Below are 19,428 nucleotides of genomic sequence, written 5' to 3' on the forward strand. Positions count from 1 at the left end.
ACCTCCCGCTGGCCCCGCCTGCCCGCCACGGGGAACCGAGCGCTGGGGCTGCCCCTGCGGCGCCGCCGCGCCCCATTGGCCCTGGCCGAGCCATGACATCATCCCCGGCCGCATGGGGGGCGCTGGGAGGATCCGTTCTCAAGCCGGAGGGAGGAACAAGCCTGGGAAGGGCCATGGGATGGAGCCTCGGGAGCGCAGCGCGCAGCACTGAGGGAGCGGGGGCTGCGGGAACAAAGCCGGGCCGCGGCTGCTGAGGAGGTGGGTCCCGGCTCTCACACCGAGTGGGGGGGGGGGGGGATCCCCAGGCTTGGGGGCTGGAGAGGAGCCACCGGCGCGGGGGGCGGGAGGGGCGCTGGCTGCAGGGGGGCTAGTGCCGGGGGAGTTTTTCCCCGGTGCTGCTCTGTGCTCAGCAGCTTCAAGGAAAATTTTTTTTGGCGGCGGCGGCGGCGGGGGTGGGGCGGCCTTTTGCGGGTCAGAGGTGTCCCTGTCGAGCTTCCAGGCGGCCCCTGCAGAGCGGGGCTCGCCTTGGGGAGGGCTGGGAGATGGTCCAAGCCGGTTCTCCTCGGGAACCCGTGCGGAGTCGCCCCCGGTTGTAATGAAAGAGACCTTGCCCCCCCCCCCTCCAAAGTCAATGCTGACAAACTAAGAGCCGCTGGCCCTTGCCCAGAACCAGGGAACGCCGCGCCAGGCCGAACGTGCTTCCCGGAGCCTGGCCTGCGAAGAGCAGCGGTTGCAAACCGTGGCGGCTCGTCTCTTTCTTTCCATGCATCGGCAAAGGATGCACCCGTCCCCCCCCGGCCCACGGCCCACGCAGGTCCCCTCCGCCCCCCGGGAGCCATTGGCCCGCCGCTGCCGGGTTTGGGCCTGAGCCAGCGGGCGGGGCAATCCGGGAGCGCGCGGGGTGTCCCAGGTAATTTCCAGAGCTGGGCTCTTTTGTCCGGATCGCCCTGTCTCTTTAACGCGAGCCGGGAGCGGGGGGGGGCTGGCCGGGCGATGGACTGCGGCTCTTCTGGCGTGCGCGCCGGGCACCGTGCAGGGGAGCGAGGGGCGCGCCCCGGCTGTCCGTGCGCCTGGAGAGGGGCGAGCCCCCGGCCGAGCAAGGGGCCCGCGGCGCAGCGGAACTTTGCTCCCCTGAGAAACTCGCGCAGAGGAGAGGGCTGCGGGGGGCGAAAGTAGGTGTCTTGATCGCTGGAGACGGGAGGGGCGGCTCCGTGGAACCGGCGCTGGGGCAGGCGGTGGCTGAGACCCAAGCGCTGCGCTCGGGGAGGGGCTTTCCCTGGGTGGGGGGGGGGCGCTGTTTGTTTGGGCCCGGGCTTTCACGGGGGGCAGGCACCGAAATGCACGCCGCCCCGAGGGGTCTGTGCGCGCCCTGCCCCAACGCCCCGGGATGCCCAGGAGGGGCTGTGGCAGAGACGGGCTGCAGGAAGGGATTTCCTGGGCTAGGAGGAGAGAAAGGTGCCAGGGGCCTCTTGCAGGCTGTGCCAGCCCTGTGCCCAGCCTTGCCAGATCAGCCTTGATTCCTCTTCTCTTCTTATCCCCCCCCCCGTCTCACTGGCCAAACAATGGCCAGTGTGCAGCCCCCTGCACCCTCCCCTCCCCCACACCGGTGCCCAGAGGTGCCCGTGAGAAGGGGTCGCTCCTCACTGGGGGCCCTGGGCGACTTGCCCAGCTGGCGGAGTGGAAGGTGATGGAACAAAGAGCTGCAGGCCCAGGCATACAAAGGCCCTGCAGGGTTACCTCTTCCAGCAGCCCTGCCAAGCTCTGGAGGAGAGAGGCTGTGGCTGTGGATTTTGCCAGACTTGGGGAGGTGGGCAGTGAGATCGGTTGGTTTCCCTGACTCTGAGTGATTCTGGCTAACTTTGTTCTGGCTAACTCTGGAGTGGCTTCGAGTTCCCCAGGCTCGTGCAAAACAAACCGCTGGGCCCGGGGTTTGCTGCTCCTGTGGTCGCTGAGCTGTGAGACTGTAACCCCAGGTGCCCGCTAACTCCCAGGGCCTGTTGGCGCTAGGCTAACCAGGTGTCATTCTAGCAAATGGGCTAACTCCTCCTCGTGTGGACGGGGCGAGCTGTATTTTAACACACGCTGGCTGGTTGTGGTGTAGCCAGGCTTTGCCTTGAGCGGTGAACACTTCTGAGAATACATCTGATCTTTGCAGCGCTGGGCGTTTGGCTTCCACCTCTTAGCCTGGGTTTCTTTAACTGCTCTGCGGCCTGTCAGCTGGGGCAGCTCCCGGCCACCATGCATTATTTAGCTGGCCCTTCTTGGGATGCCAGAAGGTTCAAAATAGATGCTGGGAGAACACGGCCTTTGCGGTGTCAGGGCCTGGTCTGTCTAGCTACCACTCAGGCCTCTGTCACCCTGGGGCCCACAGCAGCTCTTAATTGGTGGGGACCCCGCAGCTGGCAGAGGGAGGTGGGTGACCAGCTTGCTCCTAGTCTGGGTTTGATTTTTCCACGGCTATGCCAGGAGTACCATCCCTTAGAGCTGTGCAGAGGGGTAAGGGTGGCCATCCTGGGTTGGACCAATGGCCCATCTAGCCCAGTATCCTGTCTTCCAGCAGCAGCCAGTGCCAGGTGCTCCAGAGGGAATGAACAGAACAGGTAATCATCAAGTGATCCGTCCCCTGTTGCCCTCTTCCCAGCTTCTGGCAAACAGAGGCGAGGGACACCCAGAGCATAGGGTTGCATCCCTGCCCATCGTGGCTAATAGCCATTGATGGACCTATCCTCCAGGAATGTCTGATGTGTTTAAATGTGCTCTGGGTGGGTGTAACTGACTAATAGGAGGCCAAGGAATCACGCCCTCTCTCCACCCCACCTGCCCTCTCTGCTTTCTCCTGCTGTGAGAAGCAGGCTTTGACCTCTGCCCCCGTGCATGGGTGTGAGCCTGCCTCAAGCTAGACAGAGAAGTCACAGCTCAGCTTGCTTGCCAGCTGGGGTGCCAGGAGCACCTTGCCATGGAAAGGGAGGTGGGAACCAGTGCAAGGGATTCTGGGGAGCATCTTTGCGGGATCAGTTGTGAATAACTGAGTGAGGGGCCAGAGTGCGACAATGCTAAGAATTGGCTGCAGTGTCTGGTTAAAGGCGCCTTTGAGATACCTTGCACCCTGTGACGTATTGGCCCCTTCTGGGAATGCTTGGGACTGATGATGTTGGGTTGTGTGGCAACATCCCTGGCCTTGGCTGTGCTCCGCACTGATGCAGGGCGAGAAGGGGGCTAGTTGAAGGTGTCTGCAGGCTATTGTCTTCATTAGAGCTGCGCCAGATCGAGACTTCAGTCTGAGCACTCTTGAGTTCAGGGGGCTGGAGCTGAGCTTCCAGGCTCGGGCTCCTCTCTGGCTCCATGTCTCTCCAGGGGACATAGTGAGTGCACGGACTTCCGTGGGGGCGGACTCTGAACCTGGCGCTCTGCCAAGCTGCGGAGAGCTCTGGGGCAGTATCTGCTCTGCACTCATCAGCTCAATCCAGCGCAGGGGCTTAGCTGCCAGCAGCATGAGAGATGGGAATGAACGGCAGCTTCGCCCCTGTCTGGGTTAGACCTCTGCCCCCATGTGAAAACGTGGATGTAGCTGTGTCTGATGATGATCCCTAGCTCTTTGATAGCCTGCTTCATCCCTAAATCTCCAAGCCCATGTTCTCCCTGTTTTACAGGTAGGGAAACAGAGGCACAGGGAGGGCTGTGACTTGCCCTAGGTCTGCCAGCAAAGGAGGGGCAGAGCTGGGACCTGCACCCAGGTCTCCTGAGTTCTAGCCTAGTGCCCAGCCCACTAGGCCATGAGGCGGGGCCATGTTTGGTGCTAGATCTTTGTTCTTGCTAGCACCATGGCTTGACTCCAGGTGACGTCCAGGGTGAAAATGATTCAATGCCTCCCTCTTGGGCCCCCAGTCGGAAGGTGTGTGCCTCTGTGTCGGAGGCAGGCACGGAGCCTGACCTACCCCCAGCGGAGCCCTTGCCCTGGGATGGCTCTCAGCGAGCAGTGCCCAGACCATGCTTTATGTGGCGAGCAATTGGCAAACCAGTCTGGGTCTTGATGGAATCCAAGCTGGATTCTACTTGGGAGCAGAGCTGGGGTTTGCCACCTTTTGGCCACAGCAGCTCCCATCAGCTGATGTCTGTGAAGGGGAGCGATGACCTGCCTTCCCTGCTGCTAGGCAGTACCTGCAAGCTGCATGCCCTCTGCTAAGGGGCTGGAGCAGGGCGGTTCTGTAACTCAGGTGAATCCTCTAATGACCCTCCTGACTGTATTGTATCCAGGGTGAGAGTCGTTTAAAAGGGCTTCAACTGATGTGAGTGATTTCTGCTGATTGCTGCATTCCAGGTCCCATTGTTCTGTGCGTTTGTTCTGGGCCCTGGTGAGATATCCCTGAACTGCCTTCAGTCTCCCAACACATAAATTGTCTTGTCTTGTCTTGGTCTTGAACGGGCTGTGAGAAATCTGGCTGCTCGCTCCTCACCCCCCGCCCAGCCACAATATGGGGACGCAGGAATGGCAAGGCTGGAGCAGAGCAGCCGTCTGTCTAGTCCAGTATCTTGTGAAAGACACTGGCCAGTATCTGATACTTCAGAGGAACTCAAGACAGTTAAGGGATAACCTTGCCCCAGGGAATGTTTCCTCCTGACCCCCTCCCCGCACTAATTAGAGGTTGGTTCATCCCCTGAAGCATGAATGTTTATAGCCTTTCCCATCTCCTATTGTCTTTGTTAGTACTTAATACAACTCTGGATATCCTTGTCATCCAAAGAACTGCCCACTCCTTTTGGAAATCCTGCTAAGCTCTTCAGGTTGGTGACATCTTGTGGCAGTGAGTTCTACAGGCTAATTGTGTCTGTCTGTGTGGAAAATTATGCTGGCAAGAGCCCAAGATCCCTGACTCCCTCTGGTCAAACACTCTGGATAGGGATCTAATTTTCTCTGCCTGATATTTTTCCACCTGCTTTGCAATAGGTGCTGCAGATGCTTCTGATAAATGGATAGACGGTTCGGCATATCAGCTGTTTGAAAGTCTAGTCTGTCAGTCCTACACCGGCACCTCCAAGGGAGGGGGCGAAACTGTCTCCTTTCGCTCTTCTGCATGGGTGTCTTGGGCTTCGCCCATGTCTTTGCACTGATGGCTGGAGGATGAGCCTCTGTCTTCAGGGATGGGGTCTGCTTGGCAAAGAGTAGTCCAGGATTGCAGCTTCTGTCTGCAGTGAGATAAGATGATTATGCAACTCTCCACCTGCAGCTATTCTGTGTTGGTAGCTCCGTGGGTCGGAGGTGGCTCTTTGTTTGGGTGTTAAGGTCAGGTGTGCAGACAGGCGCTGTAAAGGGGTTAGGCGGGGGTGAGCAGAGATTCTTGTTGGCTAGTAGAAGGCCGATCATCTCCTGGACTCTCTCTTTCCCTCCGCCAGGTTTCAGATGGGACTCACTGTGCAGCCCTGCCCATGCTCCAGTGAGTCTGACGGAAGCAGGGGGGTGGGGTTGAACCTCCTGCCGTCTCCCAGCTTCAGGGCGCTGCCTAGTGAACCAAAACACGCAGCAAAGCTGGCGGCTCTCGTTTCAAGCCAGCCAGCCTTGGTAGGGATGGCAAAAGAGCGCGAGTCATGGTGACGGGGCGAGTCAGAGCCAGCTTAAGTTAGTGCGTCAGGAAAGCCCAGAGTCAATGCCCTTGTTTGCTATTGACTTCCGGCTTGTCACTCCTGCATGCCACCGTGTGACAGCCTGCCATCCGTGCGGCTGTATGGGGCGGAAGCAAGGCAACATGGCATGGACCAGGGGTTGGGATTTCAGAGCTCCTGGGTTCCAATCCTTGCTCTTCTGCAGACTCTGACCGATTGTGCCAGGCACTGTACAGACTTGTTGGCTGAACAGTCTCCCACCCAGCACCTCCTGTAGCTGCTGGCACCGGTGTGAAGTGCTGCACTGGTGTGAAAGGCCACAAGGTATGTGTAATGGAGAATGGATTCGTAATGAACAGATGGTTCCTGCCCCCAGGAGCTTGCAATCCAAGTCCCTAAACCACCTAGAGCAGCAGTTCTCAGCCAGGGGTCTGAGGCCCCCTGGGGGGCTTTGATCAGGTTTCAGGAGGTCCACCAAGCAGGATCCACGTTAGACTCACTGAGGTTCAGGGCAGAAAGCCCGAGCCCCACCACCCAGGGTTGAATCAAGCCTGAGCAGTTTAGCTTCGTGGGGCCCCCTTGGCGTGGGGCCCTGGGCAATTGCCCTGCTTGTTACCTCCTAACACCGGCCCTGGCTTTTATCAGCAGGAAATCTGGTGTTGTGGCAAAGCTGGGCCGGGGAGTTTTTATAGCGTGTTGTGGGGGGGGACCCTCAGAAAGAAGAGAGGCCCCCTGGCCTAGACAGCAAATTTAGCAGGCCCGCGTTGGGGGAGGAAAAGGGGTGTAATTGACTGACCAGGTGACTGATCTCTGCTCCCCTCTGGCCTCCACTTGTTCCGCCAGTGCAGACAAGCCACCTACCCTCTGAAGTGGGTTTTTGGCACTAGGCGCGAAGCTGTGCTCTGGGAGGGCAGCTGGAGCCGCCTGCCCCTGGATGCAGGTGCTGCGTCTTTAACTTTGTCTCGGGTTACACTTGCGCTTTCTCAGCAGATTATTAGTTGGCGGCTGTTAAGCTTCTCTGGGCTGGTTTTCCGCTTTTATAAAAGCGGCAGCAGGAATGTAATGGGATCTTGTCTCTTCCTCGCTGAATAAGAAGCAGAGAAAGGGGCTGTTCCCCCGCCACTTCCCGGCATAGGCAAGCCCAGCGCCTCGGCTGCAGACAGAGAGCTGTGGAAGCATGCAGAAGAGCTCCCTACAGTCACCCACTCTGTGAAATCATCCCCTCTCCCCCCCATCTTACACAATGGTCTGTAGAGTGAAGCTTGCCGAGGGAGAGAGAAGGCCCTAAGAATTCGCCCCTTTCCTGCTAGCTAGGAGGAGGAAGGCAATGGCTTGTTCTGGGCCCCTAGCAGCGTGGAGGCCTCTGGAGGAGGGCAAAGCTACTCAGTAACGTCAGTAACACTTGAGTCTCCTGCTGCCTCTTAGCCAAGGCTTTCAAAGTCTCATAAGAATGCTAAAGAAGCAAACTTGCCCCCACAGTTAGCTGTTTGGGCCAGGTCCCCAGCTGGCTTAAATCAGTGGATTTTCATTGACGTATACCAGCTGGGGAGCTGGCCTGGGGGGGTTTCTATGTCTTCTATGAAACTGAAGGTCAATAGAAATGAAATCAGGGAAAAGCTGTGTGGGCCAGTGCATAATCCTCTCCCTGCATGGAGCAATGAGCTAGGGCATGAGAACCTGGCAGTGAAACTGATTAGAAACTGACGAGACGATTTTTCCATTACTTGTAACTCCTGGCTGGAGAAGGACCGAAAAAAGCAGGCTTTGTTTTCAATCCGAGGGGATGTTAGTGACAGATAAGGAAATCAGACACACCGGCAAGGGGGGAATTGGTTAGACTTTACCCTGCATGAGTGCATTAAACCTAGTTTATGGGTAGGAAACTGACACCAAAAGGAGAAGTGTGTAAGCTAATTGTGTGTGTGTGTGTGAGAGAGAAATTAAAGTGAAGTGCCAACTTGCACTTCAACCCAGCCGCCAACTGTGTGGAACCCAGGAGTCCTGGCTCCCATTCCCTTCCTCGGCCACTAAATGCTCACACTCCAGTGTCCAGTAACAGACTCTGTAGTATTTGAATCTGTACAGTGAGGCATAGGAACCAAGAAACTGAAATCAGAAGATGGAGTATCTTCTCCGATACCACGCATAGCACCTTGAGAGCCTGGTGTTCAAATCTCTGCTCTATCACAAGCCTCCTGTGGCAAGTCACTTTGGGTCTGTCTACACGGTGCCTAAAACCCAGACGTGAGTCTCAGAGCCTGGGTCAGCTGACTGAAAAACAGGGCTCAAAAGAGCAGTGTCAATGTTTTGGGTTCAGGTTGCAGCCTGGGTTCTGAACCCCAGCAAGAGGGGAAGGTCTCAGAGCCCAGGCTCTAGCCAGAGCATCGACATGGATATTTTTAGCCCTGTGGGGTGGGCCCCACCAGCCTGAGTCATTTGATCCGGGCTCTGAGACTCGCTTGCTCGAAGGGACGAAGGGAACGTCCATGTCTCGGCTCCCCATTTGTAAAATGAAGATAATATAGCACTGGCCTCTCTCACGAGGGTGGTGCTTTTCCTAAAAGGTGTGCTCTAGGAAGGATTACGGGGCAGGTCCCTGGCCCGTGTTACGCAGGCTCAGATGAGGAACCTGAGCCTGTGTTGTAAGGATCGATAGGTCAGTTTGTGTGGTGCTCAGACACTGTACCAACGGGGGACACACAAGTACTAAAAGTGGCTGATAGATTGATTCCTCTGCACGGCCTGGGAGGGGCAGGCAGTTGGCATGTTCTGTGTAGCTAATTTTCTGTAACCTTTCAAAGGACGCTGGGGAGCGGGGGGAGTTGCAGCCTTGCTCAGAAGAGCTGTGCGCCCAAGTACTTGGCACTGTGGGGAGAGATTGTCTAACAGGTTATTGTTTAATTGGGGTGGAAGCCGGAGAACAGTTTGAGCCTTGTACCCTCTCTGAAGCAAGAGCAGTGAGATGGAAGTGATTGCAAAGCAGGAAGTCTGCCCTGCTCCGACTGAGCAATGGAGGAGCATGCAGGGTGTGTCTGTGGGGATGTCTACACTGCTATAAAACACCCTCCATGGGCCTGTCAGCTGACTTGGGCTCGGGCTGGGGAGGATCCCAGAGCCCCACAGAGCGCAAATATCTACACTACAATTTGATAGCCCCGCAGCCTGAGTTCCAGGCCAGTTGCGGGTGTTTGATTGCAGTGTAGACATACCCTGTATCTGTGGGGGAAAGCAAGGGAACTTGCAATGGTGCAGGGTGGGGCAGGCTGGGACGCAGAGCAGTGGGGAGTGGAGCCAGCTAGAAAGCTGCAGGGCTGGGGAAGTGGTAACAGAGAAAGCGTCAGGACTTTGCTCCAGCAGGGCAAACGGAGCAGACTTCAGTGGATGCCAGGTCGGCTCATGAGCACGCGCTGGCTGCGGCCTGTTGCGGGGCTCTGTCTCTGTAGAACGGGTGGATGAACCCATTACACAGATGCTGCCTCTCTCACTTAGTCCAGCAGGGCAGACTCTGAAGGCGAGGTCTTGATGCCCCAGCCTTGGTGGGGCCCCCTGCATTGTGACAGCGTCTCTCTGGGTCTGGCAGATGTCGGCACCTTGGAGCGTCCAGCTGGCTGAGCAGCTGGGTCCAAAACTGGACTGTCCCATAGAAACCTGGAAGAGAGGGAGACTCTGGTCGCTGTTGGCTGCCCAAGGGAAGGCACGTGGAGCACAGCCACTGGAGTCTCCGCCTCTCAGGAACTGGCGGCTCTCTCGTGCCCGTCACGGGCGCTCCGTGGCCAAGCGAGGCCGGACAGTCTGGGGAACGCTTCCCACCCTCCGAAGCCCAGCGCGAGCTCTGAGCGGGGCCTCCAGCTTGTCCGGCAGTGGCAGTAAAACAAATGGAAGAGGAGTAGGATGGTGCCCGCCGTGGAACAGCCCACTCTGTCAGTGAGCGGTGCCCCTGGGCTAAGATCTCTGGGTGGCTCAGCTCCCCAGAGCAAGCGTGTGACGAAGTGGGACTGTTCTTAATGTTTCCTCTGAATAGTGTGGGGGTGCCTCAGTTTCCCCTAGGCAGTTCTTAAGTATCTAGGGGGTGGGGTAAGGGTGTATGATCATTGCAGAGCCCTGGAGGGCAGGTGTGGGCAGGGGTCTGGACACAGAGAATGGCCAACACCCTGTTTCCTGGCAACTGATGGCCTGGGCCCTTCCCCCCTGCTAGGTGAGAGCTAAAGGGTTGGAGAACAAAGGAATCAGGTGCCCTCCTGGCCCAGGAAAGGGACAAAGCCCAGAGGAGGAGGGGCTGGAGGGAGTTTCAGTTTGGAGCTGGCTGGGACATGGAGTGAAGGGCAGACGTGGTTGTCTGGCTCATGGCCCCCCCAAAATGGACCCAGCTGAGGGGTCCTGTTCTCTGTACCTACAAGCTCTGTTTTAGACCATGGTCCTGTTGTCTAATAAACCTCTGTTTTACTGGCTGGCTGAGAGTCACGTCTGACTGCGAAGTTGGGGTGCAGGACCCTCTGGCTTCCCCAGGAGCCCCGCCTGAGCGGACTCGCTGGGGGAAGCGCACGGAGGGGCAGAGGATGCTGAATGCTCCGAGGTCAGACCCAGGAAGGTGGAAGCCGTATGAGCTGTGTGTCCTGAAGACAGGCTGCTCACAGAAAGGCGACTGCCCCAGAGTCCTGACTGGCTTCATGGGGAGCAGTTCCAGAGCATCGCCCAGGGACTCTGTGACAAAGTGCAAGGAGAACAGGCTTCTGAGGACCTTCCAAGCTCAGGCCAGTTCTTGTATATCCCGTTATTCAGTGTGTGGAGAACATGTGTTGGATTGAAAGCCCGGAAGATTGATTCCTACCATGGAGGCAACAACTGAAATCACAGATCCGTTGTGCTGGGTGCTGCACAAGTGAGAGACCATCCAGGTCCCAAGGAGATTTTCCAGTTGTCTGTTTAGACAAGGCTTTGCTGCTGTCTAGACAAAGGATTGGAGACAGGTGGTCTCATTTTCCCCGTTTCCTGGGTGGGGCGGGAGGCCCAGAGAGGTGAAGTGACCTGCCCAAGGTACACAGGGAGTCAGTAGCGGAGTCAGGAATTGAACCCAACTCATCCTCACCTGGTGCCTCAACCACAAGAGCATGTTTCTGGTTGCTGAAGTTCTCCAGCGCAGCACGGGGAGCGGCTTCCCCATGACCCCCGGTATCCCATGCCCTGCGCCTGTGGGTGAGACCTGGCCTGGAGAGACCCTGCGTATTAGCCAGAGGGCAGTGGCATTCCTGTGTCACGGCCAGTCCTTCGTCTTCTGCTGAGACTCACAAGCAGAGGGCCGATCACCGCCAGCTTTGAGAGGGCCCTTGGGCAGGTGGTGTCACTACTTCGCCGCAGAGAGCTGTTCTGAAGCTCCCGACTTGTATCCCATCAGCCTCTGCAGAGTCATCTTGTCTCTTCCCGGGGGCACGGCCGAGCTGGGCCAGATCTGAACCGGCTGCCTGGCAGCAAAAGGCTCCGTACCCCATTGCTGATCTCCCCATTCCTTAGCGCTGCTTGGAGCACGTGAGAGCTGGAGCCACTGCGTACCGGGAGGCCAAAGGGGTCCTGAACTCCGGCTGTTGGAAGAGCTGCTGCACAGCGGGCTGGGCTGGCTGGGGGGCAGACCCACCCCATCTTCCTAACCAGAGTCCCTGCACTGCTCTGCCAAGCCCGTGCTCTGGGGGTGAACATAAGGCAGCTCTGTCCATTCCCTGCGGCTGAGCTGGGCAGGGCTGATTCTGCCCCAGGGGTCTGGAGGGGAAAGTTTGGGGTCTGGACTGTGTTTGCAGAGTGGCAGGCTGGGATGCCGTGGGGCTGGGAATCCGAGGCTGGTAAGGGGGCAGAGTTAATGCTGTAGAGGTGGGGAAGGAAGGCAGAGCACTGCCGAGAGCAGGGAGGAGAACTGCCTCGCGTGAAGGGGCACCGAGATGGGCACACAAGGCGGCCACCTCTTGCTGAGTGCTGGTGACCCTCTGGTGCCTGGAGCGTGGCTCCCTTCCCCGTGGGGCGGGCAGCCCCACAGCCTTCGGCAGGCCAGTGGGGCTCTAAGGAGGCGCCACTCGTAGAAATGGTACAGTGGCTTCGCGTGAGCCGGGGTTGTGGGGCGTGGAGGACGCATGTTCGCACCCTTCCTGCTCTCCTCTCCCCTCCCCGTGGAGCCAGACGCCCTGCGTTTGCTTCCTGCAGAGCGGGGTTGGTGTCTCTGGGCTAGTTATTGCTCCTAAATGAAACATTCAGAGTCTGCGAGTCTGTTCCAACGGGGGGGATGTGTGCTAAAGGCTACCAGGACAGCCGATCAGCGAGCGGAAACAAGCCTCTGGTGCATCCTGTGCCCTCTCATGTGGGGCCAGGGCAGCTTGTGCCCTTAATTCCCCACCCCCAGGGAATAGAGAGAAAGGAGCCTTTGTCCCGTAGCAACCAAAACAGCGGGTGGGGGGGTCTGCCAAAGCTTCTTGCTGCACCTTTCTAGCCGGAGTCCCAGCGGCCGCAGCCTCTGGGACGTCTACAGCTCGATTCCCGCGCTGCTCTAACAGACGGGTCCCTGGAGGGAGAGTATGGGGGCGGGAGAACCCAGCTGCTTAGACTTCTGGCCTAGTCCTTCAGTCTAGCTCCCATGTGCCACTTTCTGGCTTCTGGCGACCTCGCGTTGCATCCTGAGCCGCGGCTCTTGCGAAGCGTTCGAGGAGGCGCTTGGAGGGTACAAAGGGCAGGCTGGTGCCATGGCTGTGAGCGTGGTATTGGCATGTGGAAAGCCAGAATCACCAGGAGACCATCTCAACACCCTGGTGAGCTAGGGGTGATGGGGACAGAGAGCCTGTCCCTCTAACTGGGGACGGGTGTCGCTGGGTGCCCCTAAGATAGGGAGGGGGGGTTTCAAATCCGCTACAGAATGGTTGAATCGAAGCGGAACAGAAGGACATAGGGCTGCCTTGTGTATATGCATGTGTGTGTCTCCCTTTCTCTCTGAGGCCCATCTGTGTTCGAGTCACGACCTGCTTCTCTCTGCACCGCAGCAGCATCTGCCTCCCCTCCCCTCCCGAGCCAAAACTGCTACCTCCGCACCAGTCGTGGGGCGGCGTGTGACCTCAGCCCGCTAGCCCGCAGTGGGGAAAGCTTCCAGTTCTGCTGATGCAGGCTCCCCCCCCCGGAGGCCTCATCGCCAACCCCTCTCGGGAAAGTCCCAGCTCCCTGGCCAGGGAATCGCCCCAAGCCCCTGGGATGTGCTTAAACAGTCACTAGGCAGCATGACTCAGGCAGTGAGGGGGCAGGAGGGAGAACTGGGCAGTCTGCCCCCATCTGCAGTTCTGCCAGCGCCCCTCGATCCCGCCTTCAGCCTTTCCAGTCCTGGCTGCTTCGTGCACAGACTGCCCAGGGCAGAACATTGTCCGAGCCCCTGTGCTCCCAGCCAACCTCCGCCACCAGCATCTGCCTAGATAATCTGGCTGTGAGGATGCAGCATAGTGCAGGGGCCCTGAAATGAGGAGCTGGCGTGGAGCCATGTCACCGCTGGGGGTGGTTCGGTCTCTCAATAGGGCTGTGGAAGCCGGCACAGCCCCACACGGAGCCCAGCAAAGCCAGCTCTGACCCAGGGGATCCCCCTTCCACCGACGCTGGCTGCTAAGCAGTTCTGTGTCCGAGCGCCAAGGAATCCAGTTCACGCAGCCAAATGCAGCGGGATGGGGGAGGTTGGTGGATGGAAGCCCGCTCAGCTTGGAGCCGGAGCCAGGATAGCTCCCCCTGCATCGCAGATGCCGGGGCAGCTTGGACGGTCTCTTTCTGCCCCACTCCGCATGGCTCGTCATGCTGAATACTGGGGACGGGGGGCAGTGATTGGCCTGTCGCTGGCCGCCCAGCTCCTTCAGCGGCTCTAGGGACCCCTGGGGCTGGGTGGAAAGGAAATGTGTCCTTTGTCCCTTGCTACCAAGGCACCTGGGGAGATAGGGCCCGGGTCATGCTGCTCCGAACCAGCAGGGAGCTCTGGCCTCCTGCGGGGCCATCTTCTCTCCTGGAACGCTGCAAACGCTGCTCCACCATCATCCTGCTCCCCAGCCTCCGCCCGTGTGGGGCTGCAGCTAGCCCAGGGCTGAGAATCTCGGCCTGGGTCTGCACCAGTCTCTGCTGGGAACGCTCCTGCCACGGCAGCTCAACCAGGGGAAGCCTTGGCTGGTGGGGCTCAGAGCAAACCTAGATCCTGGGGGTTAAACCCTGTCTGCACTAAGTGCTCTCCCTGGTGGAGCTGAACCCATGCTAGTGCAGTGGGGAGACTTCCTAGGGTAGACACGCCCGTGCCGGTCAGTCTCTGTTCCTGAGCAGTCTGTCTTTCCCAGCCAGCCAGCCACAGCCCCCTCCATGTATAGCAGGAAGCGGGGTTCTGGGCTAGCTCCCAGCTCGTTGCGGGGGCGGGGATGGAAAAGGGTAAGAACTGTGTTCTGGATAATTCCCATTCGATGTGCTGGCTGCACGCGGCCTTCCAGCCCTGGTGTGACAAGCCCCAAGATAGCAGCGTGGGGAGCTGGAGGGATCCTTTCTACCAGTTCTCCCTGGGTCCCAGAAACTCTGAGCCCCTTTCCCTCCGATTGAAGGCAACTGGCTTTCTCCTAGCTGCGTGGCGCAGCCCTGAGCTCTCGGGGCCTCTCACCATTTTCCAGCCCTCCTCATGCACTTCCTGCCGTCTGTTTCCAATTCCTCCCAGCGTCCGCTGCTCGCTGCTTGCTTTACGTGAGAAAAATCCAAAGCATTTTCTCCATGTGGCTTCGAACAAAGCCGCCACCTGCCCGCAGTAAGAGGCGCAGGGCCGCAATAGGGTGAACCATCCTGACCAGCCAGTTCTGCAGCGCACGCCAGGCTCTTGTTTCTGACTTCCTCAAAACCCCTCCTTGGGTTCACTGCCTCAGTTTCTCTGGTGCTCACGTTCCTCTCTGGAGCAGGGCAAGGATTGTTCCCACACGGCTGCTGAATGTTAACTGCCTCTAGCTCCGGGTTGCTGTGACTTTCCTGTATTGTGGGCAGCCCCTCTTGTGCCGTGGGGTGCAGCATGACTGTCTTTCACCCTACCCCCAATAATTATGATGGAAACTTTACCACAATCCCAGCACCCTCAGTGAACTGACAGAGGCAGGGAGCCAACTGCTTGGGGGTGGGGCGTGGTGGCTTCTCAGCAGGCCACATCAGTCCATGGCTGTTTAGCCCAGGAAATAGAGACAAACCCTGTATCCAAGTGACGCTGCAGGGCAGGGTCCGAGAACGAGCTGGAACGTGATTAACGGCAGCTGCTGCCAGCTCCAACGCTGGGGGAATCTGCCAGGCTGGAAAACTGGTGGATAAAACCCATTTTGCTGACTGCTCCCAGGGGCAGGGACAGCCTCTCCAAAGCAGCGCCCACTGCTGGTGATAACATTGTCCCCCTAAGCCTCCGGTTCCTGTGGCCCAGCTGACCTGCCTTGCGCAATCAGCTGCTTGAGGCTAACTTTGTTGGTGGGTGCAGTTCCCCCTCCCATACCCTCTCGGTCTCTGTCCTCCGACACCGGGATGGAAAGGAAGGGGGCCTGGTGGCGAGGGACTGCAGCCTGGACTGAGCCAGGCTCTCCTGTATCAGTCGGGGGGGGGGGTGAGATTCTGGAGGTAAGGGAGGCCTGTTTGCAGGGAGGGGGCAGGGGAGAGACTCTCGAATTCACTGATGCAGGAGCTGAGCTGAGCGGCTCGGGGCCAGCGCATTCCAGCAGCGAATGCACGTTTCCCGGCCCCAGGGGGCTGAGCAGGAAACAGGGCTGGGGGCTGGCCCGACAAGGGAGAAGCTGCTCTGGGTTGTGGGGGCGGGGGAGAAGTACTCTGTAGAGCGGCCAATACTTTCAGTGGCGCAGGGAGTAGGACACGGTAGCCATGGCTCCTGTGGGGAGCGCCCCAAGGGGCGGCTCTCCCCGCTGACTGTATGGCACCGGTGGGGCGGCATGACCAGCTGTCTGGCTCCCCCAGACTAACCTGCGCCCTCTCTTCTCTCCGTGCTCTAGGTGAGTGCTGCGGGGGAGGACAGCGAGACCTCGCTGCCCAGCCCGGCCCCCCTTGCCGGGACAATGCCGATCCTGAAGCAGCTCGTCTCCAACTCGGCCCACTCCAAGCGGCGCTCACGGGCGGATCTGACGGCTGAGATGATCAGCGCCCCGCTGGGCGACTTCCGCCACACCATGCACGTGGGCAGAGCCGGGGACGCCTTCGGGGACACCTCCTTCCTCAACAGCAAGGCCGGCGAGCCGGAGTCCCCCGAGGAGCTGGGCTCCTCCAAGCCCGGCCTGCTGTCCCGCAAGTTCCGCAGCAGCAAGCGGTCGCAGTCGGTGACGCGCGGCGACCGGCGGGACATGCTGGGCTCCCTGCGGGACTCGGCCATCTTCGTGAAGAACGCTGTCTCCCTGCCTCAGCTCACCGAGAAGGAGGCCGACAAAAGCGCCGGGAAGCTGCCCAAGAGCCTTTCCTCGAGCCCTGTCAAGAAGGCCCCGGAGGAGGCGGCTGCCCCGGAGGAGAAGCCGCGCCCCAACGGTGCAGCCACCCGCCCTCAGAGCCCCAGCCTGGATGAGCGCGATTTTGGGGACCTGGCGGACTTGCCTGTCGTGGTGCCGAAGAGCAGCTACGGCATGAAGCATGCTGAGTCCATCATGTCCTTCCACATCGACCTGGGGCCCTCAATGCTGGGGGACGTCCTGAGCATCATGGACAAAGACCAGTGGGACCAGGACGAAGACTTTGGCGCCATGGTACCTGAGGAGCCCCAACGGGATGGAGGCCCTACCCGGATACCTGCAGCCCACCGGCTCAGCCAGGAAAGGAAGCCCCTGCCAGATTCCCTCCTGATGGCGCCAGCCTGCCAGGATGAGAGCAGGGCTGTGGCCTACAGCCTGGACTCTGCCCGGAGCCAGGGCAGCAGGGACAGCAGTTCGGTTTCTAGCTGCACAGCACAGGGGCAGGAAGAGCACCGCCCATCTCCCGAAAGGCAGAGCTACGGGATCCCAGATGGCGCCCGGCACGGCCCCCCCAAACAGCATAACAGAGAGTTCTCCTTCGCGGATGAGGAGGACGACGAAATCAGAGTGTAGGCAGGTGGCTGATCCGACGGGTCTGGTGTTAACTTGCGGGAGCTTGGGCACAAGAAGGGATAACCTGAAACTGACAATGGCTCCGGGAGACACTTAACTCTTAAATCCTTTCCCTTTTCCCGCCGGGCTGTGGCCAGATTCCCCTCAGCTCCTCTTTGACGTCTCTCCAGGGACTGGGTGAATCCGTGAAACGGGAAGATAGATGTTGTGGGGTTAGTTTTTGCTATTTTGAGGTCGCTGTGGGAGAGGGAGAAACTTGGGTTTAAAGTCATAGTATTACGTCAAAGAACCTCTTCCTGTAAGGCTGTCGATCTCTGCGAGCCAGGGAAGAACAGCAGTCGGGAGAGGGGAAGAGCCCGCTAGCCAGTCTGGAGACTATTCCTTTCCCAGAAGAAAACTCCAGTGTGTACTGCAAGGGGGAAACATTCTTTCATTTCTATTGGACTTTGGATATTAACTTGATCTACTACCCACATCAAGCAATACAGAGTCCAGTTACAAGGACAAGGCTTACAGCCCCAGTGCCCTTAGTAATATATATTTTCCCCCTTGTGTTTTCATTGGTCTCTGATTTGTACTTGTAACTCTTTTTAACTGCGGATGAGGGGAAATTCCAGTCTGAAAGTACTTGGTTCAAGAGTTTAGACTTCTGCATATTGTAGAGTGAAATGGCATTGGAAACCCAGCGGTTTCTGAGCCTGCAATTGATGGTACTTCTCTTTGGGCAGAGCGCTGGGAGGCCTGCAGCTCCAGGGGCAGGGGAAGGGATTTTTTTACTCTTGTATCTTTTTTTTTTTTTTTTCTTTTTTTAAGTGTCCAATGTTGTGGCACCTTCAGGGACATGGGCTCCCTGCAGCCTGCCACAGCTGCTCCCACAGATTGGACCCAGACCTCCTCTCTGGTGGGTTCCTCTTGAGAAACCCTCTCCTGCCCCTGCAGCAGCAGCATGTCTGTGGCACTGCGATGCCAGCCATGCCCCCTGCTCCCCTGGCCACGGTGTGACGCAGAGGTGGAACGGAGGCTGGCGCGCTGCTAGCGGGGCCCAATGACTATGGTGCTGTTACCCGGGGTGTGTGGAGGGTTACGGTGGAAGAAGCTGGAGGTGCCTCCTGGGGAATCCTCTTAGCCCCTGCTGTCCGGATGAACAGGGCTGGGGCGGAGATGATGGCCCCTGGCCTGCCCTCAACCCCAAGCCCTCAGTGCCCTTCCTCCGCCGCATGAGCGGAGGGGATGCCCGGAGGCAGCTGCAGCCCAGTGTTGGTGGCAGGAATGGAACAGAGGGGGCAGGGGGAAAGCTTAGGGGGATAATGTCTGGCCCCTCGCCAGTGGGCACACGTGGGCACAATGGGTTTGGAGCACTGGCACAGCATCCTGAAGCCCAGCGGTCTGGAATGGGCAGCGTGTGCAGGAAACGCAGACTCGCTCTCCTCTGCCCAGTCTCCTCCCCAGGGAGACGGCCCCTGGGCAGACGCTCCTGTGCCCAAGAGCTGCCAGGTGCAGCCTGACTAGGGGTGGGGAACCATCCTATCTAGGACGCAGGGCTGTCAGTACCACGCTGAAGAGATGTGTCCTCGCCCCCTGCCCTGCCTTCCACACATCGCACGCTCGCGGGTAGCAATAAAACACTAACTTGGACCTTTTCTAAGTTATTTTCTTTTTAAATGTTGTTTTGCGCTAGATTTCTCCCCCCCCCCCCCCCCGGTTGAAAGCAGCGGCAGGGCGCCCTGGGGCGTGGCGTGGCCTTGCCTTGTGACTGGGGCTCTGTCCCATGTGCTCGGAGCTGTATGGTGCAGGTGAATGGAGGAGGGGTTTTTTTTATGATGATGTATGTAAAATGCAGAACAGAATTAAACGGTAGTGAAAGCAGTGCCTGCCTCCTCGGGGGTCTTTTATGCCGGCTGGGGGCATGTTGTCTCTCTCACTCCCAGAGACTCTTCCCTGTCCTGATTTCTGAGGCCTCGCCTCTGCGATGCTGGTGAAAATGTCTTCTCTTAGCCTGGGCCCTACCCCTACTTGGCCTAGCTGCAGGGGCTCTCCCCCGATCAAGCGGCAGAGATCTCTGGTGCCTCCATAACCTCTGTCTGGCAGGGGAGGGTGGGGTTAGCACAGAGGGCAGAGACCGAGGGTGAGCAACCAGGAGCTGCTCCCATGCCTACTGGTAATATCCCCAGGGCTGCCCAGCAAATCCACCCACCCTGCTCGAGGCATTGCACCTCCCTCTGCTGGAGTGCAGAGGCCTCTTGCCCTGTGGAAGGAGAGGTGCGGGAAATCAACCAGGCTAATTGCTTCTTCTGGGGATTTCTCCTCCTGGCAGAGATCAGCCCAGCCAATTGAACCCTGCCTCGGCCTCTGGCTCGTACCCCCTTTCCAAGGGGTAGCGGCCACATGTTTGAAGGGGAAAGTGGATCAGCAGTGCTGCTATGGGGCAGGTACAGGTGGGAGAAATCAGCTGGCTGACGGAAGAATGGACCTGGGGAAGCAAATACCCGACTAGCCAGCATCCTCATGGCACTTCCCTCTGGCATCACACGGTGAGCCTAGCCTTGCTCTTAACCACCCCTCTGCCAGGTGCCGGCCTCTGAACCATGGTCCTCCAGGGTGCTGCCAGGGGCCACCTCCAAGTGGCCTACTTCAAGCGCTGCCCTGTGCCCAGTGGTGGGTCCAGGTTGCCTTTTTTTTTTTTAACATGGGACTCTAGCAGGTCTTGGCACCGCCTGCAGCCAGGTAAAGGTCCCTCCGCCTCTGC

At 58.8% G+C, this 19,428-nt stretch overlaps 1 protein-coding gene across 2 annotated transcripts; it reads left to right on the forward strand.

Moving 5' to 3' along the window:
- CDC42EP4 (CDC42 effector protein 4) lies at nucleotides 1–18,543 on the forward strand. Of its 2 annotated transcripts, none has more exons than XM_084647055.1 (2): nucleotides 1–258; nucleotides 15,606–18,543. In XM_084647055.1, the coding sequence occupies exon 2, from the start codon at nucleotides 15,669–15,671 to the stop codon at nucleotides 16,680–16,682; it is 1,014 nt and encodes a 337-aa protein (XP_084503181.1). In that variant the 5' UTR covers nucleotides 1–258; nucleotides 15,606–15,668; the 3' UTR covers nucleotides 16,683–18,543. The 2 variants fall into 2 exon arrangements, with proteins under 2 accessions (XP_084503181.1, XP_084503182.1); XM_084647056.1 differs by lacking the exon at nucleotides 1–258 and adding an exon at nucleotides 989–1,172.
- The last annotated feature ends 885 nt before the right edge of the window (nucleotides 18,544–19,428 follow it).

The sequence above is a fragment of the Lepidochelys olivacea genome, assembly GCF_965140295.1.
Source record: "Lepidochelys olivacea isolate rLepOli2 genome assembly, chromosome: 14".
Lineage (NCBI taxonomy): Eukaryota > Metazoa > Chordata > Testudines > Cheloniidae > Lepidochelys > Lepidochelys olivacea.

Bases quoted from the DNA above. Each gene is read 5' to 3' on its own strand.
- CDC42EP4 (XM_084647055.1), top strand. From the start codon at position 15,669: ATGCCGATCCTGAAGCAGCTCGTCTCCAACTCGGCCCACTCCAAGCGG.